Source organism: Plasmodium vivax, chromosome 5 (genome assembly GCF_000002415.2).
Source record: "Plasmodium vivax chromosome 5, whole genome shotgun sequence".
NCBI lineage: Eukaryota > Apicomplexa > Aconoidasida > Haemosporida > Plasmodiidae > Plasmodium > Plasmodium vivax.
In genome coordinates this window covers 210,601-228,463 of record NC_009910.1, presented here as the reverse complement: position 1 = coordinate 228,463, position 17,863 = coordinate 210,601, and the positions used below count along the sequence as shown (strand labels likewise).

Sequence of the window (17,863 nt, the reverse complement as noted above, 5' to 3'; positions counted from 1 at the left end):
ATGAGGCGCTTTCGCTGCGCCTTTTTGTCCTCATTTGTTTAGTACCCTTTTTTCTGTACGCAAAATACGCCGCAAGTGGGAAGGGCTCCTCCTTTTTGCGCGTTTTTTTTTTTTTTTTTTTTTCCATTCTGAAGGGGCATTTTAACAACTGTGTTTCGTTTCGCTTCATTTGGGATGGAACCATGGGGTGCATGCTGCCACGGCGCGAGCGAGGCGGTCTCCCGCGCGGTTCATCTGTGCACACTCAAAATGTCTTGTTCGCGCTTTCAGCGATTTTAGCCATTTTAGCCATTTTAGCCATTTTAGCCATTTTAGCCATTTTAGCCATTTTAGCCCTTTTAGCCATTTTAGCGATTTTAGCCCTTTTAGCGATTTTAGCCCTTTTAGCGTTTTTGGCCCTTTTAACGCTTCGCCCCTCCGCTGCTCAAACCTTGCTTGGCTTCACTTCGAATCGCCTCACTTGCGCGCCGAGCCCCCCCGCTTGCCAATTTTCTTCCTCTTAACAATGGCGAGAGAGCGCGCGCGGGCGCTCTTCAGGTTCTCCTTTTCCCGCAGCTTCTGCTCGTGCCGCTTCTTCTTCATGCGAGCATATTTCACCCTAAAGTTTTTATCTGTTCTTAGTTTCTTCTGTAGCATCTTGGCCTTCTCCTTCTGCATTTGTGGCAAACTTTTATGCAAAGCAGAGTTGGCTTCTGGCTCCATGTACCTACCCGAGAGGTACTTCTTGTATAGCCTCTGTTGCTTCTTAGTCAGTTTACCTCCCTTGGACAACGCATTGGTAATTTCCGGATGGTTCTGCTTCAGCATTTGCAAGTGCATCTCTTTTTCTTCGCCCAGGTGGTTACTTGTGGCATCATCTCGGGAGAGGCGGTTCTCCCGTTTGGTCTTCACAAAACCGTTTCTTCCTTTTTGATTTCTTTCATCTTCCAACTCTCCTACATTTTTGATTCGATTCTTTGTGCGCTTCACCCATTTGTGGTAAAGGTTGCTGGTGGGTTCGGCTGCGGCACCTTCTCCGTGGCTACCCTTTGCTGATGCCCCGACATCCTTCCGCCTGTCCTTTTTGAAGCCATCACTTTGGAAGGTGTCTATTTCTTGCAAGACAAACTTCCTCTTCCTCATGTCCCAAACTTTTTTTTTTATAAATCTCTGTTTGTTTAATTCTTCTTCCTCATCTGGGGGTAAATCGAATCCTGGGGTTTTGATGGCAAAGGCTGCGGCTGTTTCTTGTTTTATTTTTTTTTCGTTAATTTTTTTTAATATATCATCAAAGGGGAGGTTGATAGAGGTTCGTTTGGTGCCTCCGTTTGGGGGGGCTTCCTCCTCCTGCTGCTGTTGCTGCTGTCGCTGCTGTTGCTGCTCCTCCTTCTTCTTCTTTTTTAAGGCCCTTTTGCTCATTTTCTTCGGCTTGCTGCTTTCTTCCGACTGGGCGGCGCTACCATTTTGACGGTCCCCCCACAGCCGCTCCAATTCGTAGTCGCTATCATGCTCGTGGTCGGAGAGGCCCATGGCAAGGGCGCCCATGAGTTCTTCCATGTCGTCCGTGGCCTCTCCACTTCGGCTGCGCCTACTCGTGTGCATCTTCACCTTCAGCTTGTTCAGCTTATCTTTGATGTCTTCTGATATTCCTTTCACCTTCCCGCTGTCGTTGCTTTGGAAGTTGTGGATGATCGTCATGACTTCGTTGTGGGTGTAGGTCTTCGGCTCGGCGAGGGCTCCTCCAGGGGGGTCCCCCGCGTTGGAGGCTTCTTTCCCGTATGGTACATCCGCTTTGGCGACTTCTTTCACGTGTGGTTCATCCGCCTTGATGGCTTCTTTACCGTCCGGTTCACCCGCTTTGGCGACTTCTTTCACGTGTGGTTCATCCGCATTGGGGACTTCTTTCCCGTCTGCTTCCCCATCGACTGGAGTGCCCTCCACTTGCGCGGGCTGCTGCCCACTCGGGGGAACCTCCTCTCCTGCCCCATAGGAGGGACCATCCTCATATATCTCATCCGGGTGATAGAACAAGCAGAGCCTGTAGACCCCTCCGATTTTGTTAATTCTGTTGACGCACTTTGTGCTGGCGTATTTGGACACTTTGGGCCTCATGGCGTAATACAGCTTGTAGGAGGCCTGGATGCTCTTGTTGAGGGAGAGCAGCTCCTCGTCTGCGCTCTTCTGATTGTCTACCAGTTCGACGTAGTCGCTGACGTGGTTCAGCGCGCCGAGGTAGACGACGTCGGCGATGTTAGCGGCGTTGGCGGTGTTGGCGGCGTTGGCGGTGTTGGCGGCGTTGGCGGTGTTGGCGGCGTTGGCGGCGTCGGCTGCGTCTGTGAGTTCCTTCCGTTTGGTGGTCTCCGCGGGCTGGCTCCCCTCTGTGGCCTCTCCGCGGCGCCTGAAAAACTTGAGCCGCTTGCCGATGAAGAAGCATATCTCGTAGGCGTAGAGGACGTCCTGGAAGGTGACGAGGGACACCGCGTAGCCCGCGGGCATGGCGTCATCCCTGCAGGCGCGACCGACGCGGTGAATAAAAAGTTTGGGGGAAAAGGGCAAGCTGTAGTTTATAACGTTCTGGACACTGGTGATGTTTATCCCCCGGGCAGCAACATCAGTCACGAGCAAAAACTGTATCTCCTGAGTGTTAGTAAACTTTTTAATTTGATCGAAGCGAAAGGAGGTGTCTGAATTTCCATACAAGATGGCATGCGCAATTTTTAAAGAAGATAATATTTTGGAAAAAAATAAAATATGATATTTTGTGCAAAAAAAAATCAGAGTTTTTCCCAAATTTTTTTTTTTAAAAAGAAAAATAAGTTTAATTAAAACTCCATACTTCTCATACGATCTGGTAAATAAAAAATGTAATTTCATTTTTTCGCTTATCGAGTTATCTGAGCTAAGGGACAACACTTCCGGATTATTTAATTTCAGTTTGAAATAATTTTGAACATCCGTTGGAAGAGTTGCGCTGATTAGTAACGTCTGCTTGTCTGTGCGATGCAAACTTTTATAAATGTTATTCATGTCATTAAAATAATTTAATTCCAACAGTCGATCCGCTTCATCAATGATTAGCATTTGCACCTTCTCCAAACTTAAATTGGTTTCCTTTAATATGAAGCTGAGTCTTCCAGGGGTACATATGAGGATGTCTAGATTTTCCTTCAGCATATCAAACTGCTTGTTCAAATTAATTCCACCGATTATTACATTTATTTTTAAATTAAAAAAATTTTTGCAAATTTTTTTTGACAATTTGAATATCTGAATGGCTAGCTCCTTCGTGGGCACCAGCACTAGGCCTCTGACTCCGAAAAATTGGCTGTGCTCGGCTAGCAAATCTACCAGGGTGCTTACATACACCAGCGATTTCCCCGTGCCCGTTTTGCTTATGCAGATGACGTCCCTCCCGCTCACTATCTTGGGGATGCACAGCTTTTGGATGTCCGTGGGCCGGTTGTACTTCAAGTTGCTCGATATGCTTCTGCACATGTTTTCGCTCAGGCCCAGGTGGTGGAAGCAGGCCAGCATTCCTCTGCCTTTTCCTTTGCTTTTCTTCCCCTTTTTGTTCTTGTACAGGACGAATTTTTTCTTCCCCTTGGCCTCTCCCTCGCGTGCGTTTCTGACTGCACTGCTGCCTGCACTTCTTGCTGCACTTTCCGCATCCTCCTCATCGCTATCGGGGCCGTCTCCACCGGAGCGTGCGATTTTTCTCCCCTTCGTGGCAGCGGGTTGGGTCTTCTCCCCCTCCTTTTCGAACAGCCAACTGTACCTCTTACTGCCTGCGCTTCGAACGGGCTTCTTCACCATGGAAGCTGCTTTTTTTGGCCCCGAGAGGGTCACTTGGGCCTTCCTTTGTGGGACTCGAGACTGGGCGCTGCTCCCCTTGGAGAGCTGCTTCCCCCCCTTGGAGAGCTTCTTCCCCCCCTTGGAAAGCTTCTTCTCCCCCCTGGCAAGCTTCTTCCCCCCCTTGCCCGCGCGGGCGGGGCCTCCCTTCGTGCGCGCCTTCTTGACTTTCATTTTTGGTGCGGCCGCTAGTATGAGGTAATTCCAGCTCCGCCGCTCCAAGTTAGAAAGCAGCCGGGGCTGGGTTGCAGAACGAGTCACGCGCTTCTCACAGAGGGAGGGAGCGGGACTAAACTACATGCAAGTATGCAGCGCGTATGTACGAACGTACGTACGAATGCACTTCCGTTTGTGCTTGTTCTGCGCAGCGCTCAGACGAGCCGCGGAGAATGGTGGCCCTCCGCGCCCCCCGGATGCGCATTCAGGGGTGGGGCTGCCACCCGCTGCTTCGCCGAAGAGAGGGCTGGCTTTGTTTGCGGTGACCTGCAGGGTTGGTCCGCGGCAGCCAAAAAAGGGAAAAAAAAGGGAACAATCGGAAGAGTCGGAAAAATGGGAAAAATCGAAAAAATCAAAAAAAAAACGGAAATATCTCAAAAAATGGCAAAACCCAGCACAGCGGAGCTGCAACAAATTACCCCGCAGCTCTGCGGCAAAAATAATGGTGAAGCAAAGAACAACGTAGAACGTAGGTTATAAAATTTAGGCCATCCCAATAAAGGGAAAATGAGGATGCAGCGCGACGTGCATATTTTGCGCCGTTTGAGCAGCTCTAAGGGAAAATAAAATTTGCGATGGGGCCCCTTTGGAAAAGATAGCCGAGATATATTATATGGCACCTTTCCCTTCTGCGTGGGAGCTGCGCGTCGGGCCCCACATGAGCAGATGGTCAAAGTAAAGTGAAAATAAAGTGAATGTTTTTTTTTTTTTCGGATGAGTTTCTCTAGATGCACAGCTTCTCGATGGCGCTGGAAACTTCGTGCGTTTAGAAAGTCGCCAAGTTGAAGCAGCGGCGAGGGAGAGAAGGGGCACGTGCCAGTTGGCAAATGTACAGCTATGCGTACGCGCATTGGTTTTTTTTTTTTTTTGCTATCACACTGCTTCTCAGCGGCCATTTTCGGGGAGTATTTTTTATGTGCTTACTCATCCCTTCCCCTCGTGAGAGAAATCCCGACCGACCGAACGGCGGAGCCATAATCTTCATCCTGTCACTCCGCGAGGTTATGCGGAAGAGCGGGAGGCGGCGCAGCTGATTCGAGATAGACATCTCCCCAAGGCTGCTTCATCTGAGGGGCATCGTCAGAAGCACCCCCCCCAGATGACCAAACCCAGGGTGAAGCGGTTCGAAGACCCCAACCTGTGGATCTACGAACACGTGCTGAAAAATGGGGTGAAGACGGAGAGCGGCAGAATTATGAAGGATGACCTGAACAGGAAGGCGGCGGAGAAATTGAGGGAAATTATCGAGGCCTCCAAACGGTACGATAGAGAACTGAAGGAATTAAATTGCAAAACAGATGCTTGTCTGGGCCTTCCGCATAGGGCCCCCAAAATAGACGTGAATACGCTACCCTTTAGCCCGCTTAAGCCGAGGAGCAAGTTGGTTCCCTGGAAAAGGATTCTGCCAGAGGGGGTCGCATCAGCGCAGGGCGGTTTGGGCGGCCCGTTTGGCGGCAAGGTGGGTGGCACGTTTGCTGGCACTTTTGCTGGCACTTTTCCCGGCAGTTTTCCCGGCAGCTTTGGTGGGACTACCCCATCCCCACAAAGCAACCCCTTGCAGAAGAACGCGCCTCCAAAAAGTGAAGAAAAAAAAGGCTCCCAAAAGAGCGCCATTTTTAGTAAAATGAAAAAAACAAAAAGAGACGAAATTTGCAAAGTGACTTCCTTTTTCAGTGACCATATGAGTTACTACGATTCGCATTTGAAGGAAAAGTACATGAGTATGTTTTTAAATTCGCTCGGGGGAAATGATGAGAGCGTCAAAGGGGAAGATGCGGGCCGCTCCGGTGTGTGCCAAAGGGGGGATACTGCCAGTGTAGGGGTCCTCACCCCAAGCGGGGCACACATGGAAGGGGTAAATCGCGGGGTAGACGCGGAAGAATCCCTTTGCAGCAATGCCACCCTGTTGGAGAAGGCCAAGAGAAGTGGTTCCCTTTGGGGGGCACCCCCTAATGGAGAAGTTAGCGCGGGTCACCCTGCTTTCAAGGGGCCACGCAAAGGCAATGCGGTAGATGCTGCAGCTCTTGGTGACGCCGCCTACCCTGGGGACACTGGCAACTACAGCAGGGGTGACGCATTTGGCGAGGCAGCGGAGGATACGCCCTTCTTCGCAGACCATTTGCAAAGTTGGGGGAAAAGGGAAGATGCCAGTTTGGCTAGCCCTTTAGGGGATACCCCAAGGGGGAAGGCAACCCTTTCGGAGGACAAATCTCAAACGAGGAAAACCCCAATGGAAGAAACGGATAGAAGTAGCAGGAGGGGAAAAGCACTTGAGGGAAACTCATCTAACCGCAGAGAGAACCCTCTGCAAGGTTTCAAAATTTTTGAAAAAATGAACAGCACGTCGTTGTATGGAGGGGTAGACAGCCAAGGGGAAGATTCCATCTCGTACATTTTGCAGAACCTGAGGGAGGAGAAGAAGAAGAACTCCCATGTGATGGGGAGCAGCTTCTCCGCAGGGGAAGAAGTATCAACAGTTGATAGAAACCCCCTTGTGGATGACCCAGCTGGGGCAACCCCCCTGATGCGTACCATCGTAGGTGGAGATGCTCATACACCAGATAGAGGGGTAAACCAAGTTAACCGGGCGAACTCCACGCAAAGGGGAAAAGGGCAGCCCCCACCAAAGGGCAGAGAATCCATCCTGCAGTTTGAACATCTAGACAGTAACAACATAACTGTTGAGGCACTGAGCCAGCATGTGGGCACGGAGGTAGAAAAGATTATAAATGTGGGTAAGTTCATTCTAGATAATGAGCACATCACGAAATACACAAAATTGGAGAAGGAGGTAGCGGAGCTGATTTGCGAAGAGTTAGGTCTGCTAGATAAACTGAAGTACAGCCATATCAATTTGAAGAGGCGCAACCCCGTTGTGACTATCCTAGGACATGTAGACCACGGGAAGACAACTCTGCTGGATAGGTTCCGAAATTCTAACGTGGCTCAAAATGAAATTGGAGGAATTACACAAAAGTTAGGAGCGTTTGAAGTCGTAGATAAAGAGACGAAGAGGAAGATAACCTTTTTGGATACCCCGGGACATTCCGTTTTTAAGAAAATTAGACAAAGGTGTGCTCAGTGCACCGATTTGATTATCCTAGTCATCTCTCTAGATGATGGTATTATGAGTGAAACGGTGGAGTGCATTCAGCTAGCCAAAAAATTTAACATTCCATTTATTATTGCGGCAAATAAGATGGATAAATTTGGGTCCGATTTGGGAAGCATCTCCAAATCGTTAGTAGCATATGATGTCGTAACGCAGTTGGAAGAAAATGGAAACGTCCCAATCGTTCCCATTTCTGCAAAGGAGGGTATAAATATTGATATGTTGCAAAGGTGTATTCTACAGATGAGCGATTCCCTAAATCTACTGTGCGATTATGGGAGCCTCTGCTGTGCCTACGTGCTGGAGAAGAAGGTCCATCCGTCCAGGGGGAAACTGCTCACCATGGTGTGCAAATCGGGCACCCTAAAAGTAAATTCTTATCTCCTCATCGGCCACACGTACACAAAGGTGAAGCAGATCTACAACTGCAATAACCAGTTGGTGAGGGAGGCCTACCCGTCCGAGGTGGTCCAAATCGTTAGCCCCATTTCGCTCGCACAGGATGGCGGCGTCAACTACGGGGACCTCGTCTTCGAAATGAGCAGCTTGCGGAGCGCCCAGCGGGTCGCGAGGTACAAGCTGAAGCTGGCGCAGTACAGCCAGATGGGTAACGCAATTAGCGGAGTTGGCGGCGTTAGCGGAGTTGGCGGCGTTAGCGGGGATAGCGGCGTTTGCGGCGGGCTGCCCCCCCTGCCGAAGCTCCCCCAAGTGCAGCTGATAATCAAAGCGGGGGACGAAGGCAGCGTAGAAGCCATCCTCGAAGGAATCGCCGAGTACAGAAAAAAGGAAAAAAGGGAAAAATATTGCGACATTAACAACTTTTTGGAGAGAAATTACGTGAAGAGGAATAAGCTAGCAGATGACATGCTGGAGAGTAGAAACCTTTTCGACGGTTGGGAACCATTCCGAGTTGTGTCCAAAGGAGTCGGCCCTTTTAACCTCAACGATTTGAAACACTGCAGTGATGTGAAGCCCGTATTTTTAATTGCCTTTAATGTGGACGTAGAGAGAAGTGTACAGCTGAGTGTTGAAGAGAACGGAGCCATTTTGAGGACCCACACTATTATTTACAAATTATTTGAGGACTTAGAAACGATTTGCAATTTTTATTTTGATTCGCTACATCTGTATGAACCCGTTTCCAGGATGGTTGTTAATAAGACTGGGTTCTACACGCTGAAGAAGAATAAGGCGAAGAGGAAAAGAGTCTTGTCCGTTTCGATTAAGGAGGGGGCGTGCAGCGTCAGTCACTTCTTCACCGTTTTGAGGAACAAACAGGTTATTCATAAGAGGCTCTCCGTTCTGTCTATGCAGAAGAATAAGGAAAGCACCACCGAGCTGGGCAAGGACTGCTCCGTAAACTCCATCATTTTTAACACCCCGTCGGAGGACTTCCAGGTGGGCGACGAGATCGTGGCCTGCAGGAAGGTCCCCCGTGCGCCGCTCTTCAGCCGGGTGAGGAGTTTCGACTTGGCCGTCTGACTGGGCGGTGTGGAGAGGGGAGAAGCGGAGAGGGGGAGAAGCGGAGAGGGGGAGAAGTGAAGAGGGGGAGAAGCGGAGAAGCCCCCATACGCTACCTCCATGCACCTTGCACCATGCTGCTGCCCTTTCGAAGACCCCCACTCCGCGCACTTCCGTTCCGCGCGGGCTGTACGTACACATGGGGACTCGCTTACACCCCCCCGCGTGTGCACGTGCGTGTGCATATGGAGCATTTTTTGCGCGTGAAGTGAACACCTTTTAGCGGAGTTTGCCTGGATTTCCCGCATACTGGTGCTCGTTCGTCTGCAATTTTGTTTCCCCTCTCTGCGGTTTCACCGCGTTACTGCTTTGTTGCGGTTACTTCCCCGTTTTGCTGCTTCGCCGCGTCACTGCTTTGTTGCGATTATTTTTTCGTTTAACTGCTTCCCCTTTTTTCCCCTTTTCATTCCTTCAAATGTGGCCTACCTAAAAGGTAGCCACGTCACCGCTGGGTCTTTTTTTTTTTTTTTTTTTCCAAAATGCCATTTTTGTAACCTCGCGTCTGTTCTGATGAGGTAGACATGACTAGTAAACCGGCTAGACATTTTCTGGAAAGCCTTTTTTTCATTTCCTGTTTTTTTTTTTCCCCTTCTTTGTGAAGAGGGGATATTCCTGTCAAGCGGGTGGTGAATACTCCCTCGTGTTCACTTGGTGCATGTGGCCATTTGGGTACTTCCCATTTTTTTTGGGGGGGTATACTTCTACGTCTTGGCCCCACCCTTTGTGTCTGTCTTCACTGAAGCAGTTTGTCCATTCGGGTTGTCCCCTTTTTGATTGATTACCTTTTGTGAGTTTACTTTCACAGAGGGGATACTCCGTCCAACGCGTTTTCATTTCGCGTTAAGTCAAATCTGTGCTGGTTGAGTGAAATCCCCTCTGCCATTTGAGCAGCATGGCGACTTCTCTATGCGAAGATGCAGGGGGGGTGAACAGCCCGAGGCAAATCATTTTCTTTTACGAAGGCGTCGTCCAAGAATTGAAGCCCCCCAGTGATGGACTACACGAATTGGGCACCCCATCGAAGGGGGGAAGCCCAGATGACGCAAAGGAGAATTACAAAAGGGGTTCCGATCGATGTGAGGAAGGCAGTTCATTGTGCTTGAGAGGGAAAGACAGCAAGCCAGAGGAGGAGAAGGAGGAGGAGGAGAAAAACGACGGACGGTTGCTCAACACAGATATATTAAACGATACTGTGCGTAGTGTGCGTAGTTTGTGTAGTGTGTGCAGTTTGCGCAGTTTGCGTAGTTCGCGCGGGGGGTATTCACTTACAGGGGGGGGTGCTTCCAAGGGAGTGATTCAAGAGGGGGGAGAACCGCCAGACCATTCAAGCAGCAACGACACGTTTGCTAATGAGTGTATTAACGAATCGCCCATAATAGGAGAAGGGCCAAATGGGGGCATTTCCCCGACAAACGAAATGAAGCACGTGGACCCCTACACAAGGGAAGAAGAGGTAAAGCGGAACATGCGCGAACGGATCAGTGGCGCCACTTTCACAGGTGATGATAGTGGGGACTCGAGCGGGAGTTTTATCAAAGGGAAGGAAGAAGACTCGCTGGAGGGGGAGAAGACGGATGTGATTCCCTCCAATTGGGAATGCTCCTCCCCTGGGGGGCATCCACATGTAGCAAATAGTGCCTGCTCGTCTGTCTCTCCAAAGGAGCTAAACAACCATGTGGGGAAAACCCATCCGAGTGAGCAGAAAGAAAGTCCCCAGAAAGACAAAACGTCCGACTCATCTTCTGATCATTTTGCAGACTTAAACCTATCGGACAGTTCGCTCGGCTCGGCAAAGGGGGTAGTGCCTCCCCTGTCAGGGGGAAGTGAGGGGGTGTCTAAAATGGAGGGCCAGAAAAACGAATGCTCTGCAGAGGCAACGCAGGATTGGCTTATGCAGTGGCAGGGTTGGCTTCAGAGGTGGCAGGATTGCCTCCATCGCCCCAACGTGGACAGCGAGCTTGCGCCAACCCGGTTGGGGGCATTCCCTGAGGGGTACTCCCTCGGGGGAGACACACCAGAAAGAGGAGAAGAAGGAGAGGAAGGAGAAGAAGGAGAGGAAGGAGAAGAAGGAGAAGAAGGAGGAGAAGAAGAAGGAGAAGGCACTGTTGGGGACCATGTAACTGGCAACCCCCCTATTGAGACCCCCAAAGCTGGAAACGCCCGAAATGCAAACACCACCATTTACCGCGAACAAATGAAAGAGGCATCTTCCGGCTGCTCACTGAGGAGGGCGCTTTTTTACAACCCTGTGCTGGGCAAGAGAAAAAAAAAAAAAAAAAAAGTCAGGCGAAATGGACCAATCGTTGGAGACATGGAAAGTGCACCCCACGGAGGATGTTGCGATTGTGTTAGTTCGCTCGAAATGGCGAGGGGCACACGCACGAATTGCCACTCGATGGGAAGTTTCAAATGTGAAGACGCCCCATCAAGTGGTAACATGACGACGACCTGCGGTTGCCTTCACAAAGTTGCAAAAAAAAGGAACCCCATTTGTGATTGTAGAGGTGGCCATATGCCCAATTGCAACCAGTGCAGACTGTATGACCTGTTCAGGCGAAATAACAGAGCGCTGTCAGAGGCCTATTTTACCCTTTTGATGAACTCCTGCGGGAATGACTTTCACAGGAGAGGTAGCAACCAGCTACGGATGGACAATATGGTGCCAAGTGGTGAGGAAGGGCAGCCACGATGTTGCCCCCACTCTTTGGCACATACAAATTGTTGCTACACCTTCCACTCGACAGATGAATCGCTTTGTAATGAGGCAAGATGGGGTCCCTCGTGGGATGGCAAGCATGTGAACCGGAGAGGCATGTGCTCACGAGGGGACCGCCACTCTCACCCCTGGAGCAATGACGCGAGAGGTGACTGTAAAAACTGCAACGATGGTGAGACGAACGTGCAAGACAGCATATCCTCGTTGGAAGGGAAATGTGCCTCCGTCGACGGGAGCACGGAAACGATTCGCAACGGGGTGAGCTGCGGGGGGCAGATTGGCGGGGCCTTTGCAGTGCCCCATCACGACTGCGCTTCCCCACGGAATGGCATCCACATCTACCCCCTTGGGCACCCTACTCAGGGTGAGACATGGAACGGCTGCTTCGAACGAAGGTTAGCTCAAGTGAGTCCTCCTCATCTGGGGGGGCCTTCCAGCTGGTTATATTTGGTTAAGTCGAATGCTCGTTCGTATGGTGTTCTCCCCCCCTGCGCCGCTTGCCCTCCTGAGTCTGATCGAGCCTTTTCGGCGTTCCTCCCGGGGGAAGGCCCCCCCGACCATGTGGGAGTGAACGGGGAGGCGCCAGATTGCGCTTTTGCTGCTCGAGGGGGTGGGGAATGCGAAGGGCGCGGTGCCTGTGGTTACAGATGCTGTGGATGGGGGTGCTATGGATGCGGATGCTGTGGTTGCAGATGCTGTGGATGCCTTTGCGGTGAACTCCTTCGCGGTGGACGCCCTCGCGAAGACCGCCCACCCGACGAGGCGTGCAAAGTTGTGAACGTCCGGAACGTGCTGGACAACCAGCTGGCGTCGAACTACATAGACGTGGACGCGAGCCCCCAGTGGGTGCGCGGCAGCCTCCCCGACTGTGCGGTTGGAAGTGGTGATGGGAAGAAGGAGAAGCATACGCGTAAGCAGGAGCGTAAGCGAAAGGGGGTCAGCCGCTTGAACGGTGAAGTAGACCACTCGAATGATGGACCACCGCGCGAAGAGGACCCTAGGGGGGACGAAAGAGAGACGGTCCAAAGAGTCGCTCCTGGAAAGAGCAGCCACCTGTTTTGCGAAGCCAACAAGTTTGGGAACTCAAATGGGAGCGAACAGGGCCGCAGAGTGTATCATGTGTCTAGCAAGGATGAACAAATTTGCGTCTTCCCCCAGGAGGAGCAAAACAGCCTCGAAGGAATCATCATGGGAAGCACAAGCAGCATGCGAAGTGAAGACCGTAACGTTGATAGGCCCTCTCAGGAGAGTAGCAAGGACTACCATTGCCATCGAAGTGCAGACGGAAGCAACCCAAACGATGCACCGCCCAATCGGAAGAAGAAAAAGGAGAAGAACAGCAGCAGCCAAAAGGAGTTCAGTGGGACAAACAAGCAGAAAAGAAAAAAAAAAAAAAAAAAAATACTTAATGTGCAAAAGTACTACGAGAGCAATTCGGCCAACCTGTTCTGGAGTGACCTTCGAAATTTGGGCATACCGCAGGTGGAGCAGCTGACCGGGGTGGCGGAGATGACGCAGGTGGAACGGCTGACCCAGGTGGAGCAGCTCACTCATGCGATGCACGCGGGTGGAGGCAGCCGAGAGGACGGGCCCATTCAGGACAACCAGTTTGGCAACGTGAACCTACAGAGTACGCACATAAAAAAATACGAGCTACGGACCAAAAGAAAAGTTAAATACGCTTGGCCATCCATAATTAAGAAGCTACGGAGAGACGACTCGCGCTTGGTGTATGACCCCTTTTTATACAATAGCACTTGGCGGATAAAGAAGGCTTGACGGTGCATGTTGACGGTGTGCCTTTTGCTTTTTTCTTTTTCTTCCCCCTCTGTCTGTCTCTCCCCTGCCTGAACGATAACCCGTGGGAGTCTCCACACGCATGCATGAGGGCCGCTTTACAAATGGGTGTTTTCTTTCCATGAGGAAGTGCGCCTTGGCGGGGCGTCCACAGCTGCGTGTTAACGTTGTGCCTACCCCTCGGAAGGGTGTTTTTTCTTTTTTTTTTTTTCACCCTTTCCCTGTATTGCACCCCTCCAGTCGCTGCGCCCATACGTGCACATGTGAGTACCTCCGCCCGCCGTGACATTTTTCCAACCGATCCAAGCGGCACCGTTGTTTTGTGTGGCCTTAAAATGGGGCCCTCCCGTATATGCGCAGCTGGGGAGGGAGAAAAAAGCAAATTCGCTCGCAACTTGGAAAGCGGTGCGTACTGGGTGGAACTTTCAGGAGCCTCCGCAGGGCGCTCAGTTGTGTCTTCTCCGTGGGAGACTATGCCTATGTATACATACATATGTATATGTATGTACATATATGTGTTAATATTTGTTTTTTCTTTTTTACATCTTCGCCACTGTAACGTGGAAGGTGAGGGGTTAAAAAAAGGAGACATATCGAATGATCAGCAGAGTGGGAGACTCCCTAACTGCGGACGCGATGAGTTCGTTTCTTCTCGCAGCAGTTTTGGAGCAAACCAGTTTGCCATAAAAATGTAGCTCCTTTGCAGCGATGGCCATGGTGGGGCGGCTATCATACCGCGTTAAGGTCTCGCGTTGTCCCCTTTTCCATTTCGTCCACCTCGCCACCGCTTCACCGCTTCATCTCTTCATCTCTCCATTTATTAGCCCCTTCGAAAAATCGAACTGGAATCTGCCCCCGCGGCATTGTTTCCCCAATGGGGGGCAAATAACCCAACTGTGGTAGTGGCTCCCTTTTTTTGCATTATCCTAATTGGGGGTGTCGCTTTCTTTCTTTTTTTCTTTTTTTTTGGGTCCCTCTTCCCCCTTTGGCGAAAAAGATACGGATGATCACCTTCGCGCTGGTCGACCGGTCAACTTTTCACTTTCTCAAAAAAGGGAAAGCAAGCAGAATGGCGGGCATAAGAATTCTGGCGCAGTCGCGCGGCTCATTTCTTTAACAATTCAGCGAGTTATGCGAAGGTGGGAAAACGGGGCCGGTTAACGCCCAGCATATCATTCGCCGGGAAGAAAAAAAAATAAAAAAAAAGGGGCGAAGGGAAAAAATGTATGACCCCCCATAAAGAAAAAAAAAAAAAAAAAATTAAAAAAATTAAAAAAACATTTCGCAAAAAAAAAGGAAGAGAAAATCCCCAGGGCGTAGAAGCGAAGCAGAAGAAAGGGAAAAATGGGTAGGATCTCTCTTCGAAGCGTTTGCGGCAATTCCTAAGTTGTCCTTTTTTTTTTTTTTTTTTTTCTTCATCTTCATCTTCTCATTTGCTTCCCCTCCACGATGACACTGCCCCACTTGCTGATGAACCACGAGCGGGGTACCCCAACTGCGGAGAAGCAGTTGGATGGAGACCCCCCCGATGGGCACGTCGTAAAGTGCTACAACCTCCCGGCACATATATGCGGAGAAGGGATCCTTTATTACCTCCTGGATGTACAGAAGAACGATGGGTATGAAATTAAAAAAGTGCTCAGACCGGTGAAGGAAGAAACAAATCTGTACCCTTGGAAAGTCATCTGCAATGAGAAGTTCGCCTCTTTCCTCCTGCAGAAGGAGAGGATACAAATATATGATGACTTAAAGAGGAATAACCGCGTTTTGGTGAGACTCCCCCGCGGGAAGGAGCCACACGGTGGGGAAGAAGCGGGCGGGGAAGAAGCGGGTGGGGAAGAAGCACGTGCAGATGAATTGCACAAGGGGGGGGACGACTCACTAAACTGTATAGCCAAACGTGAGGTCGCTCCAAAAAGGGAAGAGACCAAAGGGACTATCTTCCGGTTTGTTAATCCTCGAAAAAACGAGGGGGATGCAGGCGACAGTGCAAGGGGCCCCTCATGTTATAACAGCCATGTGGTTTCATCGCCTCAAAATTATAATTTAAGTGAAATAAAAAAAATGAATAAAGGGATCGCTGACGCGGCGTCCATCTCGATGGGAATCGGCGAGACGGCTCCACGTGGCGATGACGCATACGTAAGTCTCGGCCGCGAATTTGAAAGGGGTCCCGGCCAAACTGGCAACGGCGTTGAGTACTTCCTATATGAGGAGTCCCTTATTGGTGGAGAGGACATCCGCGGTGGCGAAGGCGAAGGTGGCGGTTACTACGATGGCGACCACGACGATCGTGGCAGTAGTGACGACAGCGAGGGGGACCTTCTAAATGATGGCGACAGTGACTGGTTTGGCAGCGAGTCCAGCTGTGCGATGGATGGAGAGGGAGTCCCAAAGCGGAGGAGAGGGGACCCCGGGGAAGAAGCCGCGTCGACGAAAAGCCTTAGCAGCATGAACCACAAGCGAAGGGAGGGCCAAAACAACGCAAACGAGGACTCTCAAGAGGAGGGGGAACACTACGCAGAGTCCCATCGGAGCAGTAGCTCCAAAAATATAAGGCAAGTAAAATGTGAAGATTATTTTGAAAGGAAGGGCTCTTTCAAATTCGTCGGAGGTAGAAATAACTCCAACACGTCAGACACAAAAAGTGGAAGCGAATTGAAGAGCTTAGTGAGTTCCTCTCGAAATGATAATACGAGTGTGCGCAATGGGGAGGAAGAAGGCATTGTGAGTAGCTCCCCAAGTTGTAGTAAAAGACACGGGAGTGTTGTGCCATCCGATGGGGTGAAAACTCCCCAGGGAGGAGCCACTCGGGAAAATAAAAACATCCTCTTAGCAGGCCAAACGGATGAGCATACCAAAAGGAGGAGCAGGAAAAAATCCCCCCCCTGTGATGCCATCAAAGGTATATTAAATGAACAGAAGGAGCTTTTAAAAAAAATCAAAAGGAGGAAAAAAATGAGCAGAAGAGGTGTCAACAGAATTAATATTTACTTTTGCCCCGGTAGTATGGACGAAATAGTGAGAGACGTGCGGGAGGAGGACGCGGGGGTGAGTGTACCAACGACGGTGGAGTTCCCCCTGGAGGAGAAGAGGCAGTTCCTTTGGGATGCCTATGGCTGGAAGATGCAGGATCATCAGCATCGGGATGAAGAGTTAGAGGTGCCTGGTCATATGGGAAAGTTGAAAGAAGGCAACCCAAATGGGGAGAAGGAGGCAGAAACAGAGGACCCACTCGACCAGCGTTGCTACAACCCAGGGGAGCGACCTAACAGGGGAGAGGCATCCCAGGGGGGTCGGCGCATTGGTGAAGGTGCCTCCTCCCATGGTGGCTTCCACGAAGATAGCGCAAGTGTCATCAGTGGGAGGGGCGTAGGAGGAAGTTCGCAGCGAAGCGCAGAGCAAACCGGCCAGCAAACCGAACAGCAAACCGAACAGCAAACCGAACAGCAAACGGAACAGCAAACCGAACAGCAAAGCGAACATCGCACCCCACAGCGTAGCCCTGCCCCGTGCGAACCGAAGCGAGGCGGGTCGGCGATATGGCCCAGTCACCTAGGCTGGAAGGAAATCTCCGAAGAAGTCAAAAGCAAGCTATGCGTCGTCATCAAAAACAAGCCAGCCGAGTGGAGCGACTACGATTTGCGGAAGTTCATGGAGTCCCAATTTGCAGGCAGCAGTCACTTCCCCGTTTTCGAAGATATATTTTTAACGAAGAGTTGCCCGACCATGGCCACCGTCGCTTTTAAGGAGGAAAGGTTAAAGGAGCATTTTTTGAAATGCCAGAAGTTTAAGCTGCCCTCTTCGCCCAGGCGGCATGCAAGCGATGGCAGTCATGGTAGTGGCAGTCATGGTAGTGGCAACCATGGCAGTGGCAACCATGGCAGTGGCAACCTCGGAGGTGGCAGGCACGGAAGCTTCCTAATCCTGCAGGAGTACATCGCATCCCATAGTGGAAGCCACTTTAATAATGAAAAGAAACAGCCTTGCCAGAGAAACGACGGGGGAGGTTATAACTTCCAGGCAAGATATAAGACGACCCATGCAGAGGTTGCCCCTGCCCGAATGGGGGAATCTACGAATGATAACTTTTCCAGGAGCGGTAGGCCCCAAAGCCGTAACTACAAATATATGTCGGACGTTCGACCAGATGGCAGAAACGTTAGTGCGAACCACCAGTATGATAGGGGTGAGACGAACAGGAGGATGAATCAGTACGGGAAGCATGTCTACCACTCGAGGGGGTAGAGGCGGGAGAGGGGAGCCCACACGGCAGCTGCAGGGAGAGAAGCAGCATCGCATTCGTAGCAGTGTGTTTGTTTTGACAGGAGCGGTGTCCACCCCATGTTGCGATGTTGCATAACTTTATTGCAGTGCAGTTTGACTTCCTATTTTTTTTTTCCCCCTTTTCGCTTTCCGCTTGGAAAAAAACTCACCTTTACGTGTGTAGCTTCAGCTGATATGCGAGCCGCTGCGTGTATAAATAGTTAATACTGTTCGTGCCTTTTGTTGGGCCCCTTCACGGGGCGTGTTAGCTGTGCTGTATTTCGGGGCAGCCACGTTGGCTACTTGGGGAGGTGGGTTCCACTTCCTCCAAACGTTCGACTGTTGAGAATGCATAAAGAGCTGCGCGGTGGGGTACCAAAATGCCAACTTCTTAACTTATAAACGCC

At 50.7% G+C, this 17,863-nt stretch overlaps 5 protein-coding genes across 5 annotated transcripts, besides 20 other annotated features; 4 read left to right on the top strand and 1 right to left on the bottom strand.

The window, feature by feature from the left end:
• Positions 1-34: part of a microsatellite that runs on past the window's edge.
• A 112-nt stretch (positions 35-146) lies between these two features.
• Positions 147-174: a microsatellite.
• A 271-nt stretch (positions 175-445) lies between these two features.
• Positions 446-599: a microsatellite.
• PVX_089015 (hypothetical protein, conserved) lies at positions 457-4,002 on the bottom strand (the record flags this gene model as incomplete). Its single annotated transcript, XM_001614844.1, has 1 exon — positions 457-4,002. One exon carries the CDS (start codon positions 4,000-4,002, stop codon positions 457-459), a length of 3,546 nt encoding a protein of 1,181 aa, XP_001614894.1.
• Positions 1,298-1,321: a microsatellite.
• Positions 2,758-2,777: a microsatellite.
• Positions 2,897-2,920: a microsatellite.
• Positions 3,797-3,823: a microsatellite.
• A 956-nt stretch (positions 4,003-4,958) lies between the features above and the next one.
• On the top strand, positions 4,959-8,638 carry PVX_089010 (translation initiation factor IF-2, putative; the record flags this gene model as incomplete). The annotated part of the gene is made up of 1 exon (XM_001614843.1): positions 4,959-8,638. Exon 1 carries the CDS (start codon positions 5,144-5,146, stop codon positions 8,636-8,638), a length of 3,495 nt encoding a protein of 1,164 aa, XP_001614893.1. The 5' UTR covers positions 4,959-5,143.
• Positions 5,239-5,344: a microsatellite.
• Positions 5,797-5,825: a microsatellite.
• Positions 6,068-6,087: a microsatellite.
• Positions 6,509-6,529: a microsatellite.
• Positions 6,582-6,603: a microsatellite.
• Positions 6,770-6,809: a repeat region.
• Positions 8,635-8,703: a microsatellite.
• Positions 8,704-9,569: 866 nt separating this feature from the next.
• On the top strand, positions 9,570-10,797 carry PVX_089005 (hypothetical protein; the record flags this gene model as incomplete). Its single annotated transcript, XM_001614842.1, has 2 exons — positions 9,570-10,500; positions 10,631-10,797. 2 exons carry the CDS (start codon positions 9,570-9,572, stop codon positions 10,795-10,797), a joined length of 1,098 nt encoding a protein of 365 aa, XP_001614892.1.
• Positions 9,619-9,653: a microsatellite.
• Positions 10,060-10,082: a microsatellite.
• Positions 10,798-11,039: 242 nt separating the features above from the next.
• On the top strand, positions 11,040-13,172 carry PVX_089000 (hypothetical protein; the record flags this gene model as incomplete). The annotated part of the gene is made up of 2 exons (XM_001614841.1): positions 11,040-11,346; positions 12,139-13,172. The coding sequence occupies 2 exons, from the start codon at positions 11,040-11,042 to the stop codon at positions 13,170-13,172; spliced, it is 1,341 nt and encodes a 446-aa protein (XP_001614891.1).
• Positions 11,099-11,123: a microsatellite.
• Positions 12,367-12,391: a microsatellite.
• A 307-nt stretch (positions 13,173-13,479) lies between the features above and the next one.
• Positions 13,480-13,510: a microsatellite.
• Positions 13,511-14,639: 1,129 nt separating this feature from the next.
• Positions 14,640-17,438, top strand: PVX_088995 (hypothetical protein, conserved; the record flags this gene model as incomplete). The annotated part of the gene is made up of 1 exon (XM_001614840.1): positions 14,640-17,438. The coding sequence occupies one exon, from the start codon at positions 14,640-14,642 to the stop codon at positions 17,436-17,438; it is 2,799 nt and encodes a 932-aa protein (XP_001614890.1).
• Positions 17,206-17,279: a microsatellite.
• Positions 17,439-17,863: the final 425 nt, after the last annotated feature.